Genomic DNA, 27,749 nt, shown 5'->3' with positions numbered 1-27,749 from the left:
TTGAGCAAACAGGCTTGAAGAATACAGGAGCAGAAGAAACAAATCCAGTTTGTCTTCAGTGCAAAGCCACTGATTTTCACCATTTAATTAAGGCTTCACCAAAAAGAAATATATAGTACCATCTTTAATAGCTGAAAATTAGCACACTCCTTTCAGAACAAATGGTCCATGAGTGACTTTTGTGTCTCTACCATCAATTGTCTTCCTGAACAAAGTAGTATCTCACTGGTGGCCCAGGCAAGTCTTCCTCTCCATCAGTCTCTGGAGCAAATGATACTGTCAAGTCCACATACTTCTTATCAGCGGATGGTTTCACAAGCTTTTGCATCCTATAAAGAAATGAAGAGCAGCTCATAAATGCACTAGGAGGACTGGCAGTGGGAATTCAGGGCCAGACTAGGAGGAATTTCACTGCCAGCAATACGTACTGGCCCAGCATACTACAGACCAAATTAAAGAATAAGAAGAATAAGCCACCTCTAATTTGCACACAAAAGCTGTTCCTCCACCTGAGCTTTAGCAAATTGTATTCCATTTTCCTGACAGCCCATTAAAGTCTCAGAGTAGTAAAAAATCCTGATATTCACTAGAAGGCAGCTTCATACCATGACTTTGACTTCATAACATACCCCACTCATTCAAAATTATTTACACAGCTGTAAGAGAAAGCATATAAGCAATGTTTTTGGAGACAGGCTGTAAATTCTCATCTTAGTATGCCAGGCACTCTACAGCTTGGCAGCTCTTCTCTCCCCAGGTGTTTGAAGTAGCTTGCTCATACCTCTCTGCCTGATACCTACTGTCAGGCCTTCAAAACAGTACTGATCAGTGCATCCACTTGCTTCAGCAAAGTCTGTGTGCACTGACTACCACACACTTCACAGGAGCTGTAAGGAACAGATTTTGAGCTAAAGTAGTTCAATCCACAGGTGTAAGGCAGAACTAAACCTGGGTGAAATCTGGCTGTTATTTTGCTAAGACCTTCAGTCAAAACCCAGTGCCTTGCCTTCACATCCTGCCAAACTGCCAGGGTGAAATACCTCAATTTCCTGTCTGTAAGCAGCATAGCAAAGCCTTTGTGAATGTCATCATTCTTAAAAGGGCTGAAGTGATGTTGAATCTCAAGCAATGACTATAATTGAACAGACTTACAGAAATCTCAAACTGCAAGCAATACATTGTCCTTCAGAGCTTGGTTGCTAAATATCAGCATGAGTTTTAAGCCAGTTTCAAAGGTTCTAGTAGTCTTGTTCTGCTTGAACCAGGGTACATTCTTTCCCCTCAAGAAATTACTGTCAGACTTCTTTAGATTTCTCATTCTGGTATTCAACAGTTAAAGCAGTATTTTGCAAGTCTCCTTTTCTCATCACAGAGAGAATCTATGAATGATGAATCTCTGATCCTCTGAATCTCTCTTTTTTCTTTTATTTTTTTTTTTTTACATAAAGTAAGAAATTATCTTTTTTCTTCCTGAAGTATCAATGGCTAGAAATCACTTTGAGAAAAAATGCTGTCAGACACGCATGCGTTGATACAAGCAATGAACAAAATTTTTATGTGTACTTGCATCCCATTTTCCAGTTATACTTACGTCAACTTTAATCTTTTAATATGGCCTGGCATCACAGGAACATAGAGCATTTTGACTCCTTGTACAACCATAGTTGGTTCAATTCCATATTTCTCCTGGAATTCACAAATTAAAACCTGTTAAAAGACTAGAACAGCTGCCCAAAGCAGCAGATACTACTGCTGCAAATACTACAGCTAATTATTGAAATCCATAGGATCCAAACCAGAAAACCTGCTAATGCATGGATGCTGACAGAAAGTTTTATTAAGATACATTTGAGCCAACTGAATTAACAAGGAATTTGAAAACAGGCTTGGATGCCTTAGAGACATTAGAGACATTCCCACTGACATTAGTTATTACTAAAATTTTTCTGGTTTGAACAGTAACTTGATGGAAATAAAAAAGAAAACAAACCACAATTCAACAACCCAAAACAAGAAACTGATTTCCTCTTGTCTTAACCCAGAACAGTAGATAACTTACTCTGACAGCATTTATGAAGTCCAACAGAGTAAAATCCTCTTTCCCATAAATTGTCCACCTGTCCCAGATGGTAAATGATATCCCATTTCTGTTTTAAAAAGTAAAAGGTTGTTACTTTAGAATGTGAACTCAGTCATTCCCTTTAAAAGTGTATTGGAGAACTGCCATATCTTCTTGTTGATGTGCTGTTTAATCTTGAGCAAAAACCTCTTCCCTCTCTACTGCCATTTCTCCAGCCCTCTGACCTTGCTAAGGCACAGTAAGACCTCTAAGTAAACGTGGTATCTGACAATGAAATTACTGAGTTTTCAGACCTACTAAAAAATAGCTCTGGTACTGAACAAGATGTAAAAGCATGTCTGGGATGTTTCCTAAGAACAATGCCACACATCTACCTTCTCTACATTTTTCAAGTCTCACAGTTAACAGCTTCCACTGAAAACCAAACCAAGCCTTTAAAGCCACTATTTTTTAAAATTAGGACACATGAATATGATGTGTATTTTCCAAACAGGAAGTTCTTGGGCAATGCATTATGGGACACCCTTGGCAGTATTACAAGGATCACTTATACCTCTAGCAGTACACAGTAAGTGGACAGCAGAGTTTGATAGCAAGCACAAAGCAATTAATCATTTTCCAAATTTAAACAACAAAAAAATATCCTTGAATATCTAGAATGCTTAACTGGAGTATGGCCATGAGCTGTGGTTCCATCACAGCTCTGCTATGTGAGCACATAAAGCCTTAAAGTGGATATCTGGATTTAGTAACTATTTAAAATTCACACTTGTTGGAATGGTTCAGCAAGTTCTAAGCATCAATTAGTAGGTTTCCAAATATTGTTCTTGCCTTTCTGCCATTGTCCTTCCTACCTGATTTCCGTTCTTCTTACTGCAGCAGTTTCTGTAAAGACCATTATGGGAAGAGCTAGGTTCAGAAAGCAGTTCTTGTATGCATCAGCTGGGTAGCCACCCACAACTTTGATGAGTTCCAGTGCAACCTGCAGTAAATTAGAATTTATTTATTAGGTTTTAGTGTTATCAACTCTAGTGCAGTTAAGAGGCCAGCAACTACCAAGGAAGTTGTTAATGACATCAGTCCAATCAGCAGAGTAAATAACATGGAAATGCAACCCACTATGCCACATAAATAAATTCTGTTGCAGCCAAGAGAAATACTTAAAACATTCAAAACTGTATTTATTGTAGTACTCTTCCAAAACTGTTTGGCTCATGCAATCTCCACAAAGCATGAGGTTCTGTTGAGATGCATGAACATGAACTACTACAAAACAGATCCTTTCCACTCTTGGCAGCGGCATTCTGATGGAAGTTAGTACTAATGGCCAAAAACAAATCAAAATGCAAAATTCCAACCCATCTTTCTGTGCTGCAAATCAAAAATAAAAGCATCCAAGACTCACCAAGTTAAGGAAATTTTCCTTTTTGACCATTCAGGAGCCACTCCAGCAGCCACACTCACACCACCAAAGACTTTCACTGCTGGGACTGAATCCCCTTCACAGGGGGCAGCTTCTCAATCACTGCCTTGCTACTCACCCACTCTCACAGCCAGACAAGGTTTCCTTGCTGGACGCTGGGTTTTCCTTAGCAGAGTCTCAGACTTGTAGGTTCTTTGAGTAATTTTACCATGGTATAGCAACAGAATAACAGCTCAAGCTGGTGCCTTGGAGAAGGGGCCCTGAACAAAGGACAACCTGGGCTTTTGTACCCTTACAGTCTCGGTGCTTAACAGTCCAGGGTCTTCCAGCTGAGTCCTCAGCTCCTGCTGTGTCCTGGAGTGTCTGGTCCTGGGCCACAGGTCCCCATGCCCTTTGTTGTGCAAAGGGTCAACATCAGTTCACAACCTCTGGCCTGAGGCTCCCACACAGAGCTCAAGCTTCAGCTGGCACTGCAACTCCATGCTGAGCTACTTGCACTACATGCATTCCTCAACAATCACACCTAGAATCAAGCATTACTGTTGCTATTGGTACATAAGAAAGAAATCTATTTCTTTAGAGGAGCCTCTGTCAGGGTAGCAGTAATCAATACCCAGACAACAGCAGTTTAAGGCAAGAAACAGTAAGAGAAAGAAATATGCATTTTAAAAATCAATCTCACCAGCCCTGATACTGCAGCAGTAGCTGTTGCAATGGCAGGAATAATCTTTCCAGCAATGCGCTTTGTTTTGAACCGATCAGCTGGTTCGATGTTGTACATCTTGGCTCGCAGGTTTGATGCTGCTGTTACAAAATCTATGTGCCCATTACTATCATCATCTTTCTCAAAGGAGATGGGCTTCATTTGCAAGTCAGCTGCTCATCAAAAAGAAAATATAAAAGAGCAAAAAATTATTATTAAAAAACTGAAGATGTCCTAAACACAATTTAAAGGAAGCAGAACCTTAACAAATTAAACATTTCACATCCTGGAGCTTGGTGCCTTACTTGTTTTCCTATGCTAGGATATGCCCCTCATAATATCACTTGCTAAAAGTGAATAATGAAATAAACATCAACAGAGCTCTATAATTTTACTTTCCTTGCACCACCAAGAATAGATTTTGAACATCCCTATGGATGTTTTTCATACACCCCACCTCACTAAAGCTCCATCCTGAGAGAATTGCCTTTTAAACCTTAGTTTATCTGAAAAAATTTCAAAATATCGACTCAGTAGCATTGGAATCAGAGTTTTGAGTTGACACTCCATAGAATGAGTTAGGAATAAGCTAATCTTTCTCCTGGATTCATGGGCTAAAAAAGCTTGTGTGTAGTTGTTGCCTAGTGGCCTCTTCATGTGGCCAAAATGGAATGGGATCATCCTCATTTTAAATCACCTAGTGGCCTCTTCATGTGGCCAGGCACAAAATGGAATGGGATCATCCTCATTTTAAATCCAGAAGATGCTGAGGAAGACTTTTAACAGTCTTTATAATTTAGGATCATTTCAGACTGAGAACTCTAAGTAGTAACACTCAGCCTTCTCATGCCCAAATCATTTGCAGTCCATCTGGGATCCAGCCAGCACCCTTTCCCCCTCCTTTAGAGTTCAATTCCCCACTGTTGCCTGCTCCCTGTCATCAGTGTTGTAATTACAAGCAAGCATAAGAGAAAGCCCTAAAACTTCCAGGAATCACAAAAATACAGAACCATAAGATAATGTCAAGCAACAGGACAGGTATCTGCATGGCACTTCAGAAAGCTTTAGGTATGAGCTCTACTTCTTGCAGAATTCCAGAACTGCTTCATCCAAAGATGCGAATGTGGCTAGTGGCAAATGCAAATGCAGGATATTCCTAAACTATGACACTGGTTTACACTACTCACTTTCCAGTGCTTCATTGGATAGTATAGACTTCTCCAGCTGGAAAATAGCATTTCTTTCATCCTCACTGCTGACAGGAATATGATCTGGTTTTCTTGCAGTTTCATCAGTCTGTACAACCTGCAAGTGTGCAGAGCTTGAATAATAAAATACATAAACTTCATACAGCAGAGGTGTCAAGTGTACTAAATTTCCTGTCTTGCAGGCTTTCCTCCCCAGCTCAAGAGAGACATGGATTTACTGGATCAAGTCCAGCCAAGAGCTTCTAGGAACATTAAAGGACAGGAGCATCTCTCATACGAGGAGAAGCTGAGAGCTGTGGTGGTTCAGAGTGGAGAAGACAAGGGTCAGTGGGATTTATCAATGTGCACAAGTATCTCATGGGAGGAAATACAGACAGCACAGCAGGCCCAGTGACAGCACAAAGACACAAACTGAAGCACACAAAATTCCCTAAGAAACATACAAACATACTGCAAAGAAAAAGAAACAAACAAAAGCATCCTAGAAAAATTGTGAGGATGGTTGAACACTGGCACAGAGAGGCTGTGAAGTCTCTACTCTCAGAGATATTCATAACCCAGTGGGCCATAGTCCTTGATGACTTGCTCTAGCTGCCCCTGTTTAAGCAAGAGGATTGAACTAGGTATTCCTCAGGGGCTCCCTCTAACCTTAACACACTTATTTCCCCAAAAAACATTATCGTTTGTGTTTATTTCTCACTGGCATCAATGCAGTAGTTGGAGATGTGGGACAATGCTTGTGGAATATTTTATTTTTTTCTTTAAATTAAATATTACACTTACTTTGTTTGAAGGTCTAAACTCTGGTACCTTCACAGATGAAATAATCCCCAAAATGGTCTCCTCTGACAAGTCCTGTTATGGATTTGAAGAAAAACAATTTAAATTCACATCAACTCAAAAAGGCCTCCACAAAAAGACTGTAATACAATAGGATTTCAAAGAATACTAGACTCAAAAAGTCTCACAGATATTCAGGGATGTTTCAGCTAAACATCATCATTAAAACACCAAGTGACAATTCATTTGCCACAACAAACCAGAGCAGTGTGAAGTGCCTAGCACTAGAAAACTGAACAGAAGTGCAAACCTGACTTACAGGAAGGTCCAATTAAAAAACAAGAAAAAAAAAAGATAAGCAATGCAGAGACTGTAAGCAGTAGGAAATAAAACCTCCATAGCATAACTAAGACAATAAATTTTTAAAAAAGCCTTAAAGAGATTTTCATTCAGTTCAGTAGTTATATTGCATCAAAATAATAATTACTAAGTTCAATGCTTACTTAAAATATCCAATACACTACTCATTTCTTTTCCAGGTTAGGGATTTAAATAAAGTGTAAGCAGCTGCCAAACAGACAGTACTGAAGGACAGATTACTATAAGAATCTCTTTAATCAGCCCTTGAAAAGAACTGGCAGCTGGTCATAGGCCAAAACTGAACACCAAGTTAAGGGAACACTGTTACAGTCTGGATTACCTTTTCTGTGAAAGGAACACAGTACACTGTTGCAAAGAGCTTTGCTGTACTCACGATGAAACCATAGTGCCTAAAGAAAAAAGAATTATTTTTGGTTGGTTGTTTTTTCTACTTCAGTTGCCCAAAGGTTTGCAATCACGTTCAAGATCTTGAACAAACATACTGAGAAAGAGAATTTCCATCCTTTAGTGTACACAGTACAAAATAGCACACTTTGAGTGACTCAGAAGATGTCCCCAAAACTAAGCAAATGTTGACGAGTAGAGAGTTATTTAATGAAAACCATGCCTCCTTATCCTTTGCAGTCAAGCAAACAATTACCAATGCTCAAATGACATCAATATGATAAAAAGCTTAATCTCAGAATTACTTTGATATTTACCATGATGTCAGTTTTCACCCAAACTAAAAACAGTGATCCAGCTTCTCAAAGCAATTGTAGATATACAGAAGATAAAAGCTTTTTAATTCATCAACCACATCCATTTTTAAAATTATCTGTAATACCCAAGCCATCTAGGTCAGACCCAAATTGTATTGAACAAGAAAAGTAATCCCTTCACTAGGTCATTTGGCACATCCTGCATTTTATGATGTAGACAGTGGGGGCAGGGAGGTGTGACAGCAACAACTCAGTAATTCTGCAGCCATATAAGACATGAAATGGGTTGTTCTAAGCCATTTCACATTAGATGTTGTCAGAAAAGCACCCTCCAATCCCATAGCAGTGAAAGTTAAATTATCTGCAGTGAAAGTATTTGGCAGCTCACCAAATCTGCCACTGGGTAAGACTGTGCACTAACAGCTATTGATTCCAGTCCAACTTCCAGGGCTATAAAGCCACAGCCTTGCACTTCCTGCTGTAAGGTGGGCTTTATAGGATGTTACTGAGTTCAGCTGGGACAGTACTATACTTACAAAGGATCATTAAATTCAAACTTCACTGGGAAAGGAGGCCTCTTTGGTGATTGCCAAAACAAACCTGGTAGGAAAACAGACTTAAGATGAAATCCTAAGGAACCAGGAGCAGCAACAACATGACATATGCCATGAATTTTCAACAGGCATAAAGGGGCATTTGTACTTACTTCCATCTTTTAATCGTGTATCAAGGGGAAATGAATGAAGGAGCTGAAGAGCCTAGAGGAAAAACCAGAGAGCTTTAGTCATTTGTCACATAGATTGACATGACCACACTAAATCAAGCCTGACTAGCTAAAGTAATTTAAAGAGTTAAGAAAATCAAACACCTTTGTCAAGATGGACAGCTTAAAGACAAGCACTACTAGACAGAGTGCTTGCCCATTTCATTCACAGAACGGAGATGACAATGTCACCTCATCTGTACAAAGCTCAAGGAAGGCATTTAATCCAAGAAGCAATGCATTCTCCCCCACCTTACTGTCACTTTAGGATTCTTGCATATGGATTCACAACTTGTAGTGCAATATTTTCTCAACGTGACAACTACCACCAGGGATCCTGTATGCATAGGAATGTTTATTAATCCACAACATCCCAATCCCATCTTTCCTACAAAATTACACACATACTTCAAGAGACACTGCGGACCAGACTGCCAGAACAACTGGCTCTTATTTCAGAAAAAACTTTGAGAACATCAGAGTTACAAAGGTGAGTTCAGTAACTGAAGTCTAGCGAGGGAAACAAAAACCCACTGCCTAATAAAAGACATCTGATAATCGTGACACTTTGGAAAACAATGGAAAAATGCCAAGAAAACTGCAGGGAGAATACTGAACAGAGTACTAAGAGTGAGTTAATAAACCAGACCTAGAAGTGCTACAGTTAAAAAGGGACGCCGCATTTTTAGGTTTCAAATATAATTTGTTATTTATGAAGAGATGAAAGTGAATGCAAAGACTTGAACACCTCATTATTAGGGACACCAGGTTTTCTAAAATCTTCATCATCCTCATCACACTACCTCATTTACAGATCTTACTTACCTTATGGCTAAAATACTTTTCAAATTTTACTCTTGCTAGTTCTACACACTGAGTCCAACTTCGGGGTCTTCTACTGAGAGTTTTAATAACATGAAAACAGCCTTCCAAGCTCTCTCCTGTTTTTATTCTCTAGATAAAGAAACATGAAAAAGTTAAAACAGACAAGATTCCTCCTAATCCAGTCAAACAGTACATATGTTTTTAGTAATCCACAGGCAAGAGGAAACCGATGTTCACTTCATGAAATAGTATCCTTTATGTGCTCCTTTCCACTGGGGTTTTTCCCCATTTACTTCCACCAGCCCTTTGAACCACAGGCCATTACACACTCAAAAGAAAAAGACAGTAAACAATTCCAATCTAATTTATTACTACTTGAACTCACTTCAAACTCAGTCTTAGTTTCATTTTTCCCAGCTAGTTACATATCAGTGTGACATACACTAATCACACACTAGCAGTATCTCAGTTTTTCTGGTATTTCTACATCATGTACAGAGCCTATGAGCTGGAGAAGCTTTTAATTATGAGACACACCAGAACTACTGCTCATATGATCAACTAATGACTTGGCCAAGTAAATCTTCAGGTTTTCTGAAAAAAGTCAGAAACTAACCCTAATCTCACTGGCCTTAAATAGAAATAAAATCCATAAAGCAGTTGTTTAAACCCTCTATTTTACCCTGGCAACATTCCCTTACCTGTAAAACTTCTTCTGCTGATGGATAGGTTTGCCAGAACTTGTTAAACAATGAAGGCTTGTGAGAAAATGAACTTTCAAACTGTAAAATAAAAAGAACAAATATGGCATTATGCAAGAAGAATATCAGATGCCAGCCCTTCCAAACACACATGAAGTTGTGCTGAATGCCAGAAAGGTTAATTCATTACCTTATCTCTTGCCCACTGTATTGTATGCTCAATAGCAGCTGGGAAAGACTTCAAGGTGCAAAAAGGTATTTCTTCCTCTGGTGGATCCCGCTGTAATTAAAGAGGGTTGCATGTCAATGCAGGCTTATCCAGGTTAATTGCTAATAATAGCACCAAGAACTTGTACACTACGGAAGTTAAAAACTCTGCTGTTATAAAATACAAAGTGGCTTTTTATGCTTAGAAATCTGTTTTATGAACACTAGCTAGTATTGTCAATTCTTATTTATGAGGAGTAGTCTAAACTCAACACTGGAAAGCAAAACTGAACTTTGAAACAAACAAGTGAAACTGCCAGCCAGCTTTTCCAAGATGTGGAGCTGGCATTCATGTACACTTTCAACATCAAAGGTTTTCATGCCCTGTCACTGAAGGCCAGAAAGACTTCTGTATGGACCCTAACAAGACAGCTAGGATGCTCAAAATCCTGTCTCTGTGTCCACATGCACTATTTCATGGTGTTCTCAACCAGTGAATATCTCCACAAGAACTTAAAATAGAGCAACACTGCAGGTAGTGTCTATCAGCAACAGAGCCTGAAGGTTCATTTCCCCTTTCCCATTCAAACAGAACTATTATGTATGCTTGTAAAGAACTGCTCAAATTTTATTTCCTGTGAGTTTTCTTCAGAAACAAAGGAAGCAATTATTTCTTAACAGTACTGTTCTTCAGCAGCTCAAATAGGCCACTTATTTTAGAAAGACACATAAAAATGATCAGAGAATCAGAGGGCATCATGGGACAAGCTACAGAAGGTGAGAGAAGGTCTTGGAAGACTTACATGACTATTGTAGGACTCTGTCAGATGGGGCACAATAACTTCTGTGTGTCCTTTTGTTCCCATAGTTCCAGAGTCTATAAGAGGACGCAGGTTTGCTACACAACGACTGACATGGAAAGACACAGACTATCAGAGTACAGAACAATCTCTACATTCTTGCCTTGCACACATTACTGGAGTGCAACCAGAGTTGTCTCTAGGCACTTTCAGAAGAGTGGAAAGCTTACACTAAACTCAGGAAAAAAGATATTAAACAAGAACTATTCAGGTTAGATCAGGATACCATACACCTCAGCATGTGTGGATTATGAGCATTAGAAATTATCTGTAAGTGTCAATATCTCTACTTTTAAATTTAAATCCATATTTTATGCTTTAATAATTCAGCCTTAAAACTGATGGAGTATTCTCATCCTCATCAAAAGTTAACAGTTGCCCTTGCTTCCCTTCCACCCCTTACCTATCAATGTATCTCCTGGCCTCAACATTGTCCAAAGCAGTCACAATCACATCTTGCTTGGTGTAGAATTCATCACTGTAAGTGTTCTCAGTGGCTGGACAAACTTTATTAATATCTGAATCAATTTTTATGTAAGGATTGATGTTCAGAGTTGCTTCTGCTGCAGTGTAGCTCTTAGGTTTCTGAAAGCATATATACAGATATCAGCAATATGCAGATAAAGAACATCAGGGACACAGAAATAGCAACTTCATTTACTGATCAGGCAAAATTCACTGCGAGAAGTATTAATATGCAAAACATACAATAAACAACATATTTAATTATATACCTCCCTCACTGATAAATATCTTATAAATCTAGTTTTATTTTTTATTTAGTGTTTCAGAGACCACATCGTGGAAGTGCTTAAACGGTTTATCAAGTAACTGAAACTGATGCCAGATGCTGCCACTCATAAGAATTTCTTTTCTTATGAGCAGCTCATGACTGTCTGAGGATAAACCCATTAGTAACTCTGGGTCTATCCAGTACAGACATCAAGCACCTGTGAATAATCACAATACTGCAAGGCATTCACACAAAACCAAATTTCAGAAGCTAAACTGAAACAGAGTTCTTGACCTACCCAACACTTCTAGCCATACCACAATTATCTAGGGATCAGATCAGCACTCAAGTCTGTGGCTTCTAAAAGCTTGCAGGGTTCATCTTCCATTTATCTATCCATCCAAAGTGCAGTCTGTTCCCACACTTGCTACACATAAACAGGAAGCAGAAAATTCAACTGTTTGGTTTTGAGCAGGGGAAGCCTTTTTTTGCATTGCTGTCATGATCTAAGCCACCTTTCTTATTTTGTGCTGTGTTTGCAAGTACGGGGATGTTCTCTCAGCTTCTAAGGAATTAACAGCTTCTGTGTCATGCATTTACTGAATGTACATGTTGGGCTCTTTCAAAACTATTTACCAGCTTAGTGAAAACTGAATTAAGTCAGAAGACACAAACTTTGGTCAAGTTCCATCAGCAGCACCACTACTGAGCTATATCAAGAACATTTCTACCAGCACTGTCTATTTTTTGTTGGTTTATTTTCCCCAAATTTCAATGGCATAGTAGAGCATTTCCAACATAGTAATGCATGGCAGGCTCTTAAGCAATTCAGTACTCATCCAGCTGTCAAATTTGAGAGATTTCATTAGTCAAAAACACCAGTACAAATTAAGATTAGACAAGCCAATTTTACTTAACTGATACTAGTGATGAGTTGGATACCATAGGAGTTCTAGGCACTGTTTAAAAAAAAACCCTAGATTTCATTACAGCCTTTAAGTCTTTTCCAGACAGAAGTACAGACACTCAAGTTCAGCTCTCTGTACGAACACAGGACAGAGAAACACAATAGTCCAGAAAATTTACTGAATAAGAAAGCCTACCTGTATGTGATGAGGTCGAAAAAGAAACTGCCTGTTCAGGTTGGATTTCTCTATCAAATCTGGATCTGTAATTGTAACCTAAGTCAGAAGGGGCAAAAGCAACAGCTGAAGTTACAATTTAAGTGCAACACTGAGCAATGATCTTGATGAAACTTCTATAAACACTTGTCTAAACAAAACACGGCTATTGGCATCCACTGTGGCCAAAGCCCTGCTTACACTGACTGACTAAATTTTGTTTTAAAATCAAAATACAGCAAGAGTGCTCCAAGTGTATTCTCCTTCTAATTGCACACCCTTCTATGCCAAGGCCATTGTATCTTCTGCACAGAGATAAACCTGAAGCAAGACTTAAGCTTTTAAGAATTTTAGTAGTCAAATCATTTAATTCTTCCCCGTCACACTACTTCTAGGGAGAAGTAAGGTTAACAGGTGACTTACCAATCCTTTCTCTTGCCCAGTACCAACACCAAGAAGTGCGAAGTTTTTTAACATTTCACAGCCTATGGCTCCACAGCCAACCTAAAGAACATATATTTGTAGAATCAGAAATGTAAATGGAAACCACAAAGAAAAGTCCACTCCAGTTCAGGACCATTTATTCTGCAGTGACACATCACAGAGTTGCCCTCATGTATTTTGAGGACAGTGGGCATTAGCTGTACCAACAAAGCATTTGCAAAAAGTATAACAGTGTCAGTCATACTCACCAAGAAAACATTCAAATCATGGAGCTTCTGGCACAGAGAGTCTCCAATACAAGCCCTCAAGGCATCGTATCTATCTCCCCTATGCAGGCACAGGAGACAAAAACAGGAGACTTCAAGCTGCTATTTATCATGGTAGCACCACTGATGCCAAACTACAATTGGACATGAACTAAGAAAGTCTATAGACAGAGTCTATAATTCCTGTTCATGCTAAAATAGGACACACATTCTTAACCCCCAACCTGTCCCTCCAGCAAACAGCACTGAATTAACTTTAAAAGACATCTGTGCCTGCTTGAGACTCAGATGTGAACTGTACATAAGGCAGCAGCTTGTAGTTATATTTACCGTGGGAGAAACTCCTCAGAGCCCACCTTCTCTAGAGGTGTTACAATGTCTAAAACATCTATATATAGCTGCAAAAGAATGAAAAAAAAAAGAAAAGAAATCCATTAAAAACCTGTGAAAAACATTCATGTTATTTAAATTTGAAAACTAAGTACTTTGTATGAACAACAGAGTCTGGAAATGTAGGAGCACCAAGTTTTTACTGTCACTGGAAGACTACACAGCATCTGGTACCCTACAGTTCAGCTCACAATTTTAGAGGACAGGAAAAAACACTTGAACACAGAGGGGACAAAACAACCCAAACAGGTGAGCTGCAAATTTTTGACTTCTGACAGGCATGTTACCCCTCCATAGGTAACTCTGAAGATGGTGACATTTTTTAATCCAACTGTACTCTGACATTTCTCCTGAGAGTCTGAAAGCCCTGCTCTTACGTACAGTAGCTTAAGCTGGTATCTGCACTATATCACACCTTTGCATCCATGCAGTGACAAGTCAAGGCTCTTTTTGCTAGTGTGGAAAAACAATGTGCTATCTGAACCCCAAATACAATTTCTTTTTACTAAAACTGGCTGTAATTTTATTGTACACATAAAAACACTGCTTATTCTAAATATAGTCTCAAATCTTCTTTTTTTTTTTTAGTTCCATGCTATAGGAGTTGTTCAGGTTACTCTGAATATACAGCATTTACACACAACTATCCATTCATGAGATGTCAAAATAATCATCCAAAAACCAAGACAGCCTTACCCACTGCTGCAATGGAGAAAATTTTCCTGTTACTGCTTTCAGGACTTCCTGGCTAGCAACACCACCCACTGCTGCAGCCAAAGGAGGTAGAAATCCCTGAGCAGTTCTAGACAGCCATTTCACCACATCTCCATTCACCTGAGGCTGAAATGTAAGACACGGGAACAGGTTTACCCCCTCAGTGAACAAGTCAGTGTTTGACAGTTTCACAGACCATTCTTCTTCAGTAAAAGACAGATTATTTCACTCTGACTAGCAAAAAGGTTTCCAAGATTCCACCCAAGACAGATCCACCATATAACCTGTATCTGTCACATGCATTTGTCTAAAAACTGGATTCACATCACCACAGGATCAGCCTTCATATCAGGTCAACATTCAGTTGAACCCATGCTGATATCTCATTCTGTTTCCTCACATGGCCTTCAGAAAGCCAGCTGATCTATCTCAAAATGGACTCAAAAGCCAGAACAAGGACCAACAAATAAAACATGACTTTTAAGCAAGTAAATAAGCACATTAAAAAGTGAGTCATAATGACAATGATTCCTTACTCACTTTGTTTTCCAGTGTTTCACTTATAGAAATGGCTATTTTCAGCATTTCCTCAGCATCTTGAAGGCATCTAGACACCAGGGTAGAAACAATAATGATGACTTAAACATTCCGAAGTTCTACACTGATTGTGTAGAAACACAATCAATGAAAGAAAAAAGCAACAGATACAGAAGGAAGTTTAGAATCTCGTTATCTTTAACAGTGAGCATTCAAGATGTGCTTCTAAATGTTAGGGTTAGCTCAAAAACAGGAGTCTCAGTGGAAAAGCCCAGGCGCAAGTACAGTTTTAAGATTTATACTTTTTAAGTAATTTTATTTCATTTAGCTCAAAATTACACACATTAAGAACTACAGCTGAATGAAAACCACTGAAAATTAAACCCAAATCATTACGTTATTTTTTTTTTTAAATCCATGAACTACAAGACAATCTAGGATCACTGAAACAACTTTTCCATATCAGTCCCACAATGTAAAAAAACTAGAACAGAAGCCTCCTCCAGAAGCATCTGCTGTCTACCTGGGCCCAGAGAGTGTCACTGCTGTATTGGGAAAGCCTTGTTACACACCCAGACACACATCAGGTAACATTTTTCAACTTTCCATTTCTACATGGTCTATCAGGCACCAGACAGGGGAGGTACCCTGCTTCACAGCCACCCAGGAATTATACAAAAAGGAGAGATCTGTCTGATTCGGGGCTTTGCAAACACACTGCTGCTTTACCCAATGTTTGGTCCACGACCAAAGTTCTCCTGGAACTGGTTCAAGGCAAGCATGGCAACATGGATCTGCAAAGGTGCCTGTTAAGAAAAAAACAGCTGTTGATCAGTTACAAACTAGAAAGAAATGACGTAAACAAAAACAACTATCTGAACTTTTTTCTTACCATTTCATTTCTTGTCTCTTAAATACAACACTCAAAAAAATTTTTAAAATAACATTAAAAGTGACTTTGAAATACATTTTATTATTGTTTTTCAAAAATTGTTGCTCAGTAATGCAACACCCTTTACACACATACAACACGCACCTCAACTAAGTCCAACTGAAGAGTCCCCAAAAGAATTTAAAGCTGAAAGTGCAGTAATCTTCTTCTAACTAGAAATTATAATGCACTGCATTTTGCCAAACATCAATAACAAAGCCCAGCATGAAGGGCAAAAAGAAATTATATGCTAAAGTTACAGATTACAATTCATGTATTTTTACTATTAGAGCACTTATGCCCAAATCCCCACAAGATAATTACCTCAGGCTTGCTAAAATCCGCAACAAGGCATAATGGATTTGTTATCTGCTTCTCCAGCCGTTCCTGGAAAAGCAGAATTCATGACAACAACACACTACTTAAGAACACAACAGCCACTTCTACCTGACAAAACAATACTCTTCCTACAGAGATTAAGAAATACATATCCTTTCTGACCAGCACTGCCATTGCTCTTTTCATTATTCATACCGTAGTAGATGCTAAAAATAATTATCTACTGCAACTTCTATCAAAAATGGTCAGAGAGGTTTCATATCCTAGTGGCAAGACTCATCTTTAAATGGGTGTGATTTCTGGGGCTGTCCTGTGCAGAGCCAGGAGCTGGAGTCTATGATCCTTGTGGGTCCCTTCCAAACAAAGGATATTCTATAATTCTAGGAAACATGTATGTGCTGAACTCTGCTTCCAGTACTCAGAGCATTAATACCTGAGAACCCAGCTCTGTCAAAGACCCACTTACAAAGTAACACATCTTGGGCGTCTTCACTTGCACAGCTATGCCTCCATGCAGGTAAGGCTCCATCTCTGATGTATCACCAATGCTGAAGGAGTAAGGTGACACCACTGAAAAGAGAAGACAATCAACAGTGACAGATAATTCAAAGTGCCATTGGATGCTACAGTTCTGTATACAATGAAGTGGGGGGGGGTTTTCCTGTCCTTTCTTTTAGCACTGCAATTTTGTAGCAGGCAACCTCGTTTTGGAAGCATAAGCACAGCTGATCCTTCTAACAGGATTAACCCAGAAACTGGCAGAGGGACAAAGCATTAGTTTCACATGATCTGTTATGAAATGAGCTTTTTTAAGTGGCAGCAGATTTAACAAGAATTCTGATGACCACAGCTCTTTAACAAAAATGAAATTGCATTTAATTTTCTTTAGAACATGCACAGCAGTGTCCAGTATTAACTGCTCTGAGTAGGATTTTAGCCCTGTGATGAGAACTACAGGTAATCAAAAAAGGCAGCTGGAGCATTTTGACACATTTTCCCCCCTCATACACGGGAAGCATCATTCAGGCAAGGCAAAAAGACAGAAAAATTGTTAATTCATGGAAAACTAAAACCACAAGCTAAGCCATGAATAGGAGCAATGAACTGACTGCAGCATCAGTTCTAGCAAAATGCAAGGGCCCAGAGGAAACAGATTCAAGCACGTGTTTCAAGGGTACTGGTTTTTGTCTCAGACCACAAAACAGGTAAAAACAAACAAACAATCCCCATCCACTTGCTCTCTCTTCTGCTACAAACAGACATTCAGATCTGGGAACTGGAAAATTCCCTAGTATCCAAAAGGAACCAAGCAGAATGCCTTGAGACATGCATGAAGTAAAACAAAGCAGGGTAGATGTAAATCATGAAAATAATTTCAAAAGCATTCTTAGAACATTGTCAATGCATCCCTGTACACTTAAATCGTCACCCAAAAAAGCTACAAGGCAAACAATGACACACCAAGTGGTATCCAAAACCATGACAGAAGCACAGGCATTATGGGACCCTCCAAATACCAAACCAGTTTCATCAGCAGTGAAGGATGGTCAGCTCAGATGCTGCCAACTAGATTCCACAGTTTGAGCTGAGCAATTCCACTGGCTCCTTAAGCAGCAAGATGAGTTCAGGTAGCCTTTACTAAATGCTATCAAAACAACACCAGGAAGACCTTTGCACCAAAAAGCAATTTTTTTGTGCAAGCTCACTGGAGGTCTGCACAATCCAGCACTCCTCTGACCATGGTAACTAACACTGCAATGGCTAAACCAGGCCAGAAAATAAGTACCTTGCAAATGAGTCAGCAGCACTTTACCTGTTATTTGGTGTGTGGAACCATTCAAGCACGACATTCCATTAACTTCCCGAAAGGTTAAGAACTGTCCTGTTTCAAGCCTGTGTGGATGATTTTCAAGGCAAGTGACAATACCCGGATTTGACTGAAATAAAAAATGGCAGTCAGCAAGGAGGAAAGTCTCTTGTGCACTGGGGTCACATTGTATTGCAGGCACATAGCTTTGTGTCTGCTGAAACTGCAGTCTCTAATACTTTTAACACCTCATTTCTGTCACAGCAAGAGAGTTACCTACGGCAACTTTTTCAGTCCTACAATTTTCAATTTAACAGTGTTTCTACAACACAAACTCTCATTTTCACTGTTTTCCTTCTCAGTATGTTAGCAAACTGCATTCGCTAGCTCTCAGCAGTCAAATCCGTTGTTATGTTCTAAAATATTTATCCCCTTTTTCCAAACTAAAAATACTCCCCACGTTCAAAGAAATTTTCAGAGGCATAAAAAAATGAAGTCTTGTAAATGGTCCTTATTACTCCATGATTCCTTTCTGATATCCTTAGAAAGGACATCCAAACTCATTCTTGAAAATTTGGAAGCTTAAAAAGCTGGACAGCATACAGAAGAGACACAGCTTCAGGAGGTCATAGACAAGCTTACAGCTGCAGGAATCTCAGACAACACCTCAACCTGCCACGCACACAGAGACCTCACTGCAGTCTGAACACAGCTCATCAAGTACCTTGTGCTGCACCTCAGGCTGTAACCTGGTGGATTTGCAAGTAAGCCTGGCCTATAAAGTCTCCTCTCATCCCTTCCTGAGACCCCAGTACAGGAAAGATTTCAGTTAAGCAGCACAGAACTTAGTTACAGTGGACCACATTCTTTGTGGAACTCAACAATGGCAAGGAGTTGACTGGAGAAAATTCCGCTCTGATTTAGGGACACAGTGCCACCATGACCCTGTCTATGGGACAAGAGCAGGCACTTGATGGCATTGAGTTTTAATTTTCATCAGTTTTACACTTCAGAGTGGAAGAAGATACAACCAAATTCAGGTATCAGATTATTAAACACAAGGCACATATAGAAATATATATTCATTCCTTGACTTGGCAGGTAATCAGCACAAGACATGAAACTCAGCTATGAACTCCTTATGTAATTAATGAGAACAACAATCAAGTCATCCATTCCCTTTTAAAGGCACCTAGGAACAGGATACCCAAATCATCATATCACAAGCTTCAATCCACACCAAACACAACTTGGTGTACAACTTCTCCTAGATTGGTTAGTATTGTATCTAGAGTGGAGATAGGACAAAAGACTTGCTGCTGGATGAATGAGCTTATTGTCTGGATTTCCAGAACTGCAAAAAGGACCTAAAGTAATTTCCCTTTATAAAACAATAATACAAGATTAAATGGACATCCTTACATTCTGCACTGGAAGTACTAGCAATAATATCCTCTTCTCATTGCCTCTGCTTTGGTAGGTTAAATAAACCTTTAAATTTTTTCAAAATATGCTCTCAATGCCCTTGATTATTCCAGTAGCCTGCCTGTAGGGGCTGCAGTTTCTTATAAAATGTGCTCTCTTCATGCCTATTTTCATGCTTCCTTGGAAGATTTACCCTATTCCCACACCAAAATTACATCTTCTTTCTACATCTCATTTCTTCCTCTCACTCTCTCCCCAATCAAAAAATCATTATTATGTTACATAGTAAGTAACAACAGGATGCAACAGTAAGAACAAAGTAACCAAAGTAACTTTGCTTCTCCCACAGCACCAATTTTAAGTTGCTTAGCAGGCTGCTCAAGTGAAGCACTCTGGCACTCTTCTTTTCCAAGAGCCAACAATGAGTCCTTTTAAACACAGTTAAAGCAACACAATGACTTTTATCCCTTACTTGTGTTATATTTGAAATGAAGATCTCCTTTGGCTCCTCTCCTGTTGTATCCAGCACTTCAAATTCATCACCAAAGTCACAAAACAGACGTGAACATACTCCATACACATCTGCACTGATGAACTACAAGAGAAAGTAAAAATCATGAGCATCCCTAGAACAGCACAAGGCACAGATATGATGCCTCACACTGGAGCCTGCTGAAGACCAGCAGGTTTGATTCTACAATGGAAACCTGCTGTTTCCATTGTAGAATGGAAAACCTGTTCAGGCCACACTACACAGCACAGCACTGAGGGCAGACCTTGAACCTGCAGGAGCATTTCTGTGCCCATTCACAACACAGGAGTAACATCACTACACAGCAAAATGCTGCCATTCCTGCTTCTCTTACATTCAGCCACAGCACGTCCTTCAGTGCCAGCACATTCTTTCAGAACCATTTTGAGTTAACAGTGAAAACTATTTCTTTAAAACAACTGCTTTTTAATTAAGGACCAAGCTGTGGTTACCTGTGCTGGTATCCAGATAATACCAGCAGCAGCACTGTATTCCCAGAACTCCTGCTGCTGCATCAACATGCCATTTGCATTGAATTATACACCTCATAACCAGCTTTCATCATTTTTGGAAAGAACACCCTGAAGGTCCAGAATGCCCACTGTACAGATTATTCATGTGTTGCATTTTTTCTATTACCTTAATAGGTGGCTGCTGAGCATGACAGAAGTCATTAATCTTCTTCTGCAGCAACAGACTTACTTCAGTCAATATGACACACTGTGAACAAGAACAGAAATACTTCTAAGACACTGAAAGCAATCAGTATCTTCAGGTTATAGGAAAACTTAGCACCTAGACTAAGTTACTTAGGTGTCCTTACTCCTATCCTCCACACTTAAGAGAAAGCAGTCTTGAGGAAGTTTTTTCATTAAAGCAGATTTGTTACCACCCCACAAGTTCTGGAAACAGAATGAGTAAGAACAGGAACAGCAAATTCTCAGGTTTTTGTTTGTTTGGAGGTTTTTGGGTTTTTTTGAAATTCAATACCCAATTAGAATATTTACCAAAACAGTTATAGATAATCTCAGCAAAAATGTAGATTTTGAATTTTAGGATTAAAGCTAACTAACAAACATAAATAATACTCATCAGTGCACACCAAGAAGTCTGCACAGGCGTCCAGTATTTGTGGTCATAAAACTGCAGACACAGCTTCTCTACACACATTCCTTTAATGCCTAGGACAGTATTGGGTTCCAAGGCACGTGCACTGCAACCCATTCAGTTACACTGACCTGCTGTAGCTGGGACATTCAGAAATTTGGTGTGCTGGTATGTCAGCCACACAGAAAAGGTTCCCTACTCAGACTGAGCCATGCACACAGGCAGGAGACAGCTGACTGAACAACTGCAAGTGCCCTCACTTCATCATAGAGGCACTTACACTTCATTACATACATACATACATGAATCATCTAAATATACAGCCTGAGCTTCTGCTGCCTGGAATACAGCACACAGAACATATGTAGGACATCTATGCTATGTAGCTGCAAAGAATAGTCACAGTTTCACCTTCAAAGAAAAATATTTGTACAGCAACCCCACTTAGCTATTTATTGTCATAGCAAATTCCATAGTAAGTGTACTAAGAAAGTGGTGGGAACACAAACCCACTGTTTTAGTCTTGAAAAAAATACGCACAACACTTCATCAGTCTAAATACAAGACCTACTGTTTTATTTACACCATCTCAACATATACTTCAAAGTTCTTCATTCTATTTACTTACGTTAAAAATCCAAGTTGTATGATCTGAACAAAATACACGAATACACATACAACTGCTTTAAGAGTGACATACCTGGTAGTGCTTTAGGAAAGACAGATCTGTGGTTTCATCTAGTGGCACAGTGGATGCTGCTACATGGACATATGGATTGAGTTCTGCAATACGAGGAAGTGTGGCCTCAGCCCTGAAAGAAAAGCAATTTTCAATTTTTTACATATCTACAAAACTGTATTTTCAATACAGAAATTCATACTACACATACCCTACAAGAGACCCTCACAATGTCTCCTGGCAATAACAACAACTCATTTATTTACACTTCAGTTCCTAGCAGGTCTGAGGAAAACTGCTGTGTCCAATATCCCACAGGACTCACAGATTGTCTGCTGTCATAGCTGTTGTCCAATCTTGTACAGGTGGCTGAGAAAGCCCAAGGAAGAAATGCATGCTGGCCCCCACTATCAAATTTGCATAACAAGCAGTGAGTGACACTTGTGACTCAGAACCTCAGTCCCAAGTCTAGACAAGTTCCTCTAATATCTACCTGGGCACTGTACTCACAGCCAGCAATTCCAGAGAAAGGGTTTAATAGGTATTTGATATGAGCTCCTGGACAACAAACTGCTATTTTTGATGCTGATGAGCCATCAGGCTCAGTCCTCTCTCACTCCAAAGACTCCACTAACCTGTTCCTCTGACTGGTAACATCATCTTCATGGATGAAGAAGTTGATCCCCAAATCCCATTTTGTGCAGTGCTTGGTGTCATGAACTGTAAGAGCCTAAGAAAGTTTGTCAAAAAGCATTTGCTGGAAAAAATATACAATGTCACAGCACCCAAAAGAATGGATTAAGCCCCATAAAGTGGTGGAGGACTAACACTGCAGAAGATTTAGCTGTAGCACATATAAGAACAAGCTCTCCCAACCTCTTTCCCAAGAAAACTCTTACTGTTTGAGAGAGCAAAACACATCTGCAACATGCACTTCATTCAGCATTTTCCTTCCAGTTTGTAGTGGTAACAGAGAGCATTTAAATATCAAGGATGATTTTTGTCAGATTGTGATACAGGCACAATTGTCATCTGAAAATTAATGGACTCATTTGATCTTTTTCTATTGGAAAGAAGTTTTAAAAGGCTTCTTGCCAATAAAATTAATCCCAGCAGCACAAAAGCAGTTGTTGGATTAAAACACCCAACATTCTAATGTCTACACAAAAGGATTCTAATGGTTGACAAAATAAGATAACATATTTTGAATAGTTTGGGTTTCAAGTTTGGATCACTCCATTTAGGAGAAACTACTTTGTACAAAAGGATTCAGTATCTAATCAGCTGGCTAAAATACTGTATGAGCTATTTCAGAGCACAGTGGACATTAACGTGAGATCTAACACTAGAACATCCAGATTATTGGAAGTTCTCACCCCTAGGTTCTCACAAGGTCTCTCAACCCTTCTACTGAAAAACAGATTCAGAAACTTTAGATTAATTAGCTAGTAGTGTTTTGCCTTTTTCTAATGCTTACCCAAGAATACCTAACAATAGAACTGTTTTACATACCTTTACCCCAGCCAGAATGATGTTTTTGGCTGAAAAAACAAGAACAAAGCAAAACCAGAGAGAGATTATTGCAGGTTATTTGCAAATCTGTAATTGGATAGTTATTCAGGTGGACAATAACAGTATTTCTTTGTTAAGAACTTCATAGTTTAAGGGTTTTTTCTCTTTTACATTTGGCTCAAGCATTCTACAACACCCCAGAAAGCAAAATAACATAAGCCAGGTTAAAAAGACTCTCTACATTTGTCATCTGTCAGCTGTTCATCCCACAACTGTGATTACAGAGATAGTAATGACAATAAACTACAAAACCCCATGACTCTGTTCTGGCATCTGGTGCAGAGAACCATGAGAGGCAACTGAAGGAGTAACACCCCAGGCACGAACCAGCCAGAGCAACATCATCTTGCTCATGAGGAGTGAGGAAAATTGTTAAGGAGTCTCTTGTATCTGGGCAGTTAGGCATTTTCACCACATAGTTCTGTTCTCCAACACATCCTCCCATTTCATACATGGGAAAAATTTGGGCTATAGCTATTCCTACAATACATTCATTCATACTGATACCTGAAAGAGTAACTTGGATTACCTACCCTAAACCTTCACCCAGGACACAAGATTTGGGTAAAGCAATCTGGCTCATGGAAGCACATTTTAAAGTAAAATTTGAATGCTGTTCTAGTAAAATGAGAACTTAAGTCCAGGATCTTTCCTGCATCTGCAATGTTAGTAATATGCATCATGCACATATAAATTCTCTCAGACAGTTCAGATGTGCTTATTATATTTAAATTTAAGGTTCAGAAGTATTCTGGGACAGTATGTTTACACACACTTGTGTCTTTTAAAATAAATGTTACCTAACTTACCAATCTCCACCCCAAGGCCACCTATACCACTCAGGAACACGTGGGACTGAGCCATCTTCTGCATTGCTGTGTCTCCAAGAACATACCTCTGGCGACTACAGCAAAGACAAATTCAGACCAAAACAAGACACAAAGTCAAGAGCACATAAAAGCAGTCAAGAATTCCCAGTCATTAAAAAAAACTTTTTAAAAATTGAAATGTTTATCAATCAAACAGAAGATTTGCACTCACAATGCATGCAGCGAAATGCATTTATCTGGCACAATCTTGTCAGTGCCAGATTTTAGAGAGATAAATAAAGTTATAATTTTAAATCACTGCAAAACTTCTTCAGGATAAACAAAGTTTTTGGAATTAACTACTGAAGACACAAACACGCAAAAGAGTTTCTTTGTTATCAGAAATCTTCAGAACAGAGAGTGGCACAGCTTTTGTAGTCAGATCCTGAAATCTGGGAGAGCCCCAACATCCAACTGTACAATTAAACTTACACCATTCTAAACATCTCCTTTATCATCAAGGAAAAGAACAACTTTCATGAGGCTACTGCCAAAAAGTAAAGTGACACAACACCAGAAGTACTGCACTGAATTGAAAAGAAGCCTTATTTGTTCTTCATACAAGCACTTTTATAATTATTTTTTATTTTTTGATACACAAAGAAGCTTTTCATCCCACCATGTTTTTACAGGGGTATCATTTGTCCCAGTAGAGACTTTCTGAACAATTACCATGCCAAGTGATCTCAAGACATTCCCAGCTAACAAATTAAAACAAAACTAAACCAAAATAAATATTTAACTTTTTTTTTAATCTACAAAAAACCCTCAAATCCAACACCCTGAGGCTGGAAGGTAACAGAGATATTGATAAGGAGGACTAAGAAGCACAGCAGAGGCTGAGGGATGAATGAAATTGTAACATTACTGCACATAAATGCAAGTGATCCTGAAAAGCCATGAGCAACACTTAAAAATCAGACAATCTTACCTATACAAAGCATCATCAATTTCCATAGAGTCTGCTGCCATGATTCAATGTGATTTGTTTACACTAGAAGGGTTACAAAAAGAAATGAGCTGGTTATGTCAGATACAATTTCACAGCTGGCACCCCCTCCCTGCCCCACTCAGTTCTTCATTAAAGGAGCTGAAAAATAAAAAAGTGATGCTACACAGGAATCACTTTGAACATTAAGAAGCTCTGGAACATCACAGCACCTGGGTAAGGAAAACACACTCCAGCCAAAAACCTGCAAATCTTCAATAAATGCTTTCAAAATACAAACAGACATTAATTTCCCCACTGAGGAAATGCAAGACTTACTTATCATATTTGCTACAGCTAGATTTACCGAAATAGCAACTTCTTTTTATCAGCTCCAAGCTGATCAACTTGCATCCATCTGATCAGTAGGTTTTTTTTGAAAAGAAGATAGAAGATCACTGAATGTCTAGAAATAGGCATTTATGCTGCACTGTTTCTATGTTAATTGAAAACCTTAAAAAACAAGTATTTCAGCTAAGAGAAGAAACCAACACCCAAAGATCTGAATTACTGCAACATTTAATTAAAACATGCAGTTAGACAGTTTGATAGGACTGTAAGAAAAAATGGAATCTATGCTATTAAGGCCTTCAGCCATTAACAAGGATGTTTTTGTTGTTAAGTTGGTGATAACTAAGCACCAGGATTAGGAACAATCTGCCCCTGGGCACCTTGTTTCTTACTTATGCACACTGGGAGCTGGTGCTTCCTGAAACTGGCAGGTGACTGCCACCAAACACAGGATGACCAAAATAGACCCCGTGTGTACTTCTGCAGTAGTGATAGGAACTGATGTTCTGGGTCACATATCTTATTTCAGCTTTCTACAAACTGCCTTGGAAACTACACATAGCTGACAACCCTCTCTCCTGAGACTGAAAAGTAAGGGCCCAGACATACTAAGGACATTTTTTTTTGGAAAGCAGAGATATACCCTAAAACAGCTTCCAAATCTGCCTAAAATCTAGTTCCTGTTCAGGGGACTTTGGCAAACATTTTAACATTTCTGAAGTATGGTATCTGCAGTGTGTCATGATGTGGAGACTGCAACATTCTGACCCAAAATTCATCCTTTTGGTTTTCCAAAATCTAATTCCTGTTCAGGTGACTTTGGCAAACATTTTTGAAGTATGGTATCTGCAGCGTGTCACGATGTGGAGACTGCAACATTCTGACCCAAAATTCATCCTTTTGGTTTTCAGAAAGCACTGAAATAGCACAGCAAGGGACAGAGTTACACTGCACACAGGCCACAATCTCATCCACAAAGCATTAACTCCTGCACTTCAGCAAGCACTCCAGGCAGTCAGCACGAGGCAGCTCCACCACAGTCCACACCACCAGCCACTTCAGAGCAGCTCCCATGCCCTTGACCCACATGGGCTGAAGGCAAGCAATGAGCATTTTACTAGAGCCAGAGTGCAACACACCACACCTTACAGACAGACTTCAGTCCATGCTTAAATAAGGGCCTTCATTTCAGCCACTGCCTGAGACACCAGACTGAAGGGCCCCTTCAAAGCAAGCCATCTCAGACCAGAGCTGTTCTGCTCCTCCACAGTCACCTCCTCAAACAGCACTGCCACTCTGGGACTACACAACATAAAAGGATTGTGGTACTAAGCTGGGGAAGGTGATCCACCCCTGAACAAAAATGCTCAGCTTCCACTGCTGTGGTTGCTGAGAGCCATCTCAATCTCTATGCTCTCCCAAACAGTCTTTTGTAAACAACTGGGACGTGTGATCAACTGGCAAGAGAAACTCAGCCACCTGTTTCACACAGACTTCATTTGACAGTGGCTCTTTCAATATACTTTTTAGTTCCCCATTCTCCTGCAGTCATAGTTACAGCACTGAGATGCTGCCAGTGCACTCACCAGGTAGGGCAAAATACCTCCTTCCACAAGGAGGATCTAATGACACTGTGGTCAAGTGACTGTAGGACAAACTTGGTTAATGTATTTCTGCATCCAAGTTATTTCTCACTTTTGTTCCACTGGTATTAGTCTGTTTCAAAGAAATGGATGTAAAAAAGTCATTCTAACACTATGTCCTTCTTCTTACCAGAGGCTCAACATTTACACATCTGCCTGCTTCCCTTTAAAAGCCAACACTATCAGTTTTAATGTCAGCCTTGTATTTAAGTGCTAAGGTAATGTTCTTCATTCTTTAAAGCCTCAGCTGCTTGCATGACATAACCCAGGGACAAAGCGGGAAGCTACGAGAAGTTACCAGGAAGGGCTGAGATGCTCTGAAGAGCAGCAAAGGCACAGGAGCTGCAGCGGTGCGCTGCTTTCACGCTGTTCTTACCTCCGGGTCACCGCAGGCTGAAGCAGCGTTAACCACTCGCGGTTCAGCACGCCGGGATGGCTCGGAGGCCTGGACTCATCCCACCTACCCGGAGCTTCCAGCGGCTGCTCCCAGTCGGTGCAGGCTCCCTGTTCAGCCGGCGGGAGAGAGGGAGAGGAGGCTCAAACCCAGTTCCTGCCCAGCCGGGCTAATGCGGGAACACCGGCACCTCGGATCTGCAGCGGGGAGCCCCAACAGAGCTCAGGGGCTGCCTCAGAAGCACCCCGACGGCAGCAGAGCCTGGCGGCGGCAGCCCCCGCTCGCCGCTGCCGGGGCGCTCCCGCGGCGCTGGGCACCGCCGCCCGCCCCGGCCA

The 27,749-nt window shown here is 39.8% G+C and overlaps 1 protein-coding gene across 1 annotated transcript; it reads right to left on the bottom strand.

Annotated features, from left to right (window-relative positions):
* Positions 1-109: 109 nt before the first annotated feature.
* UBA6 (ubiquitin like modifier activating enzyme 6) lies at positions 110-27,749 on the bottom strand. The gene is made up of 33 exons (XM_039710525.1): positions 27,397-27,749; positions 25,030-25,092; positions 24,039-24,133; positions 23,170-23,198; positions 22,293-22,387; positions 21,679-21,790; positions 20,511-20,591; positions 19,812-19,934; positions 17,921-18,044; positions 16,574-16,677; positions 16,093-16,155; positions 15,567-15,643; positions 14,841-14,907; positions 14,283-14,426; positions 13,527-13,594; positions 13,179-13,257; positions 12,910-12,990; positions 12,469-12,546; positions 11,036-11,217; positions 10,576-10,681; positions 9,756-9,845; positions 9,566-9,646; positions 8,865-8,993; positions 7,983-8,034; positions 7,813-7,876; positions 6,895-6,964; positions 6,198-6,269; positions 5,394-5,511; positions 4,186-4,379; positions 2,935-3,062; positions 2,060-2,147; positions 1,592-1,686; positions 110-329 (listed from the first exon to the last, which is right to left on the bottom strand). The coding sequence occupies exons 2-33, from the start codon at positions 25,068-25,070 to the stop codon at positions 194-196; spliced, it is 3,066 nt and encodes a 1,021-aa protein (XP_039566459.1). The 5' UTR covers positions 25,071-25,092; positions 27,397-27,749; the 3' UTR covers positions 110-193.

This window comes from Passer montanus, unplaced genomic scaffold (assembly GCF_014805655.1).
Source record: "Passer montanus isolate IOZ18808 unplaced genomic scaffold, ASM1480565v1 scaffold23, whole genome shotgun sequence".
Classification (NCBI taxonomy): domain Eukaryota; kingdom Metazoa; phylum Chordata; class Aves; order Passeriformes; family Passeridae; genus Passer; species Passer montanus.
The sequence above is the reverse complement of the archived record's forward strand: the minus strand, read 5'-3'. Positions and strand labels throughout refer to the sequence as shown.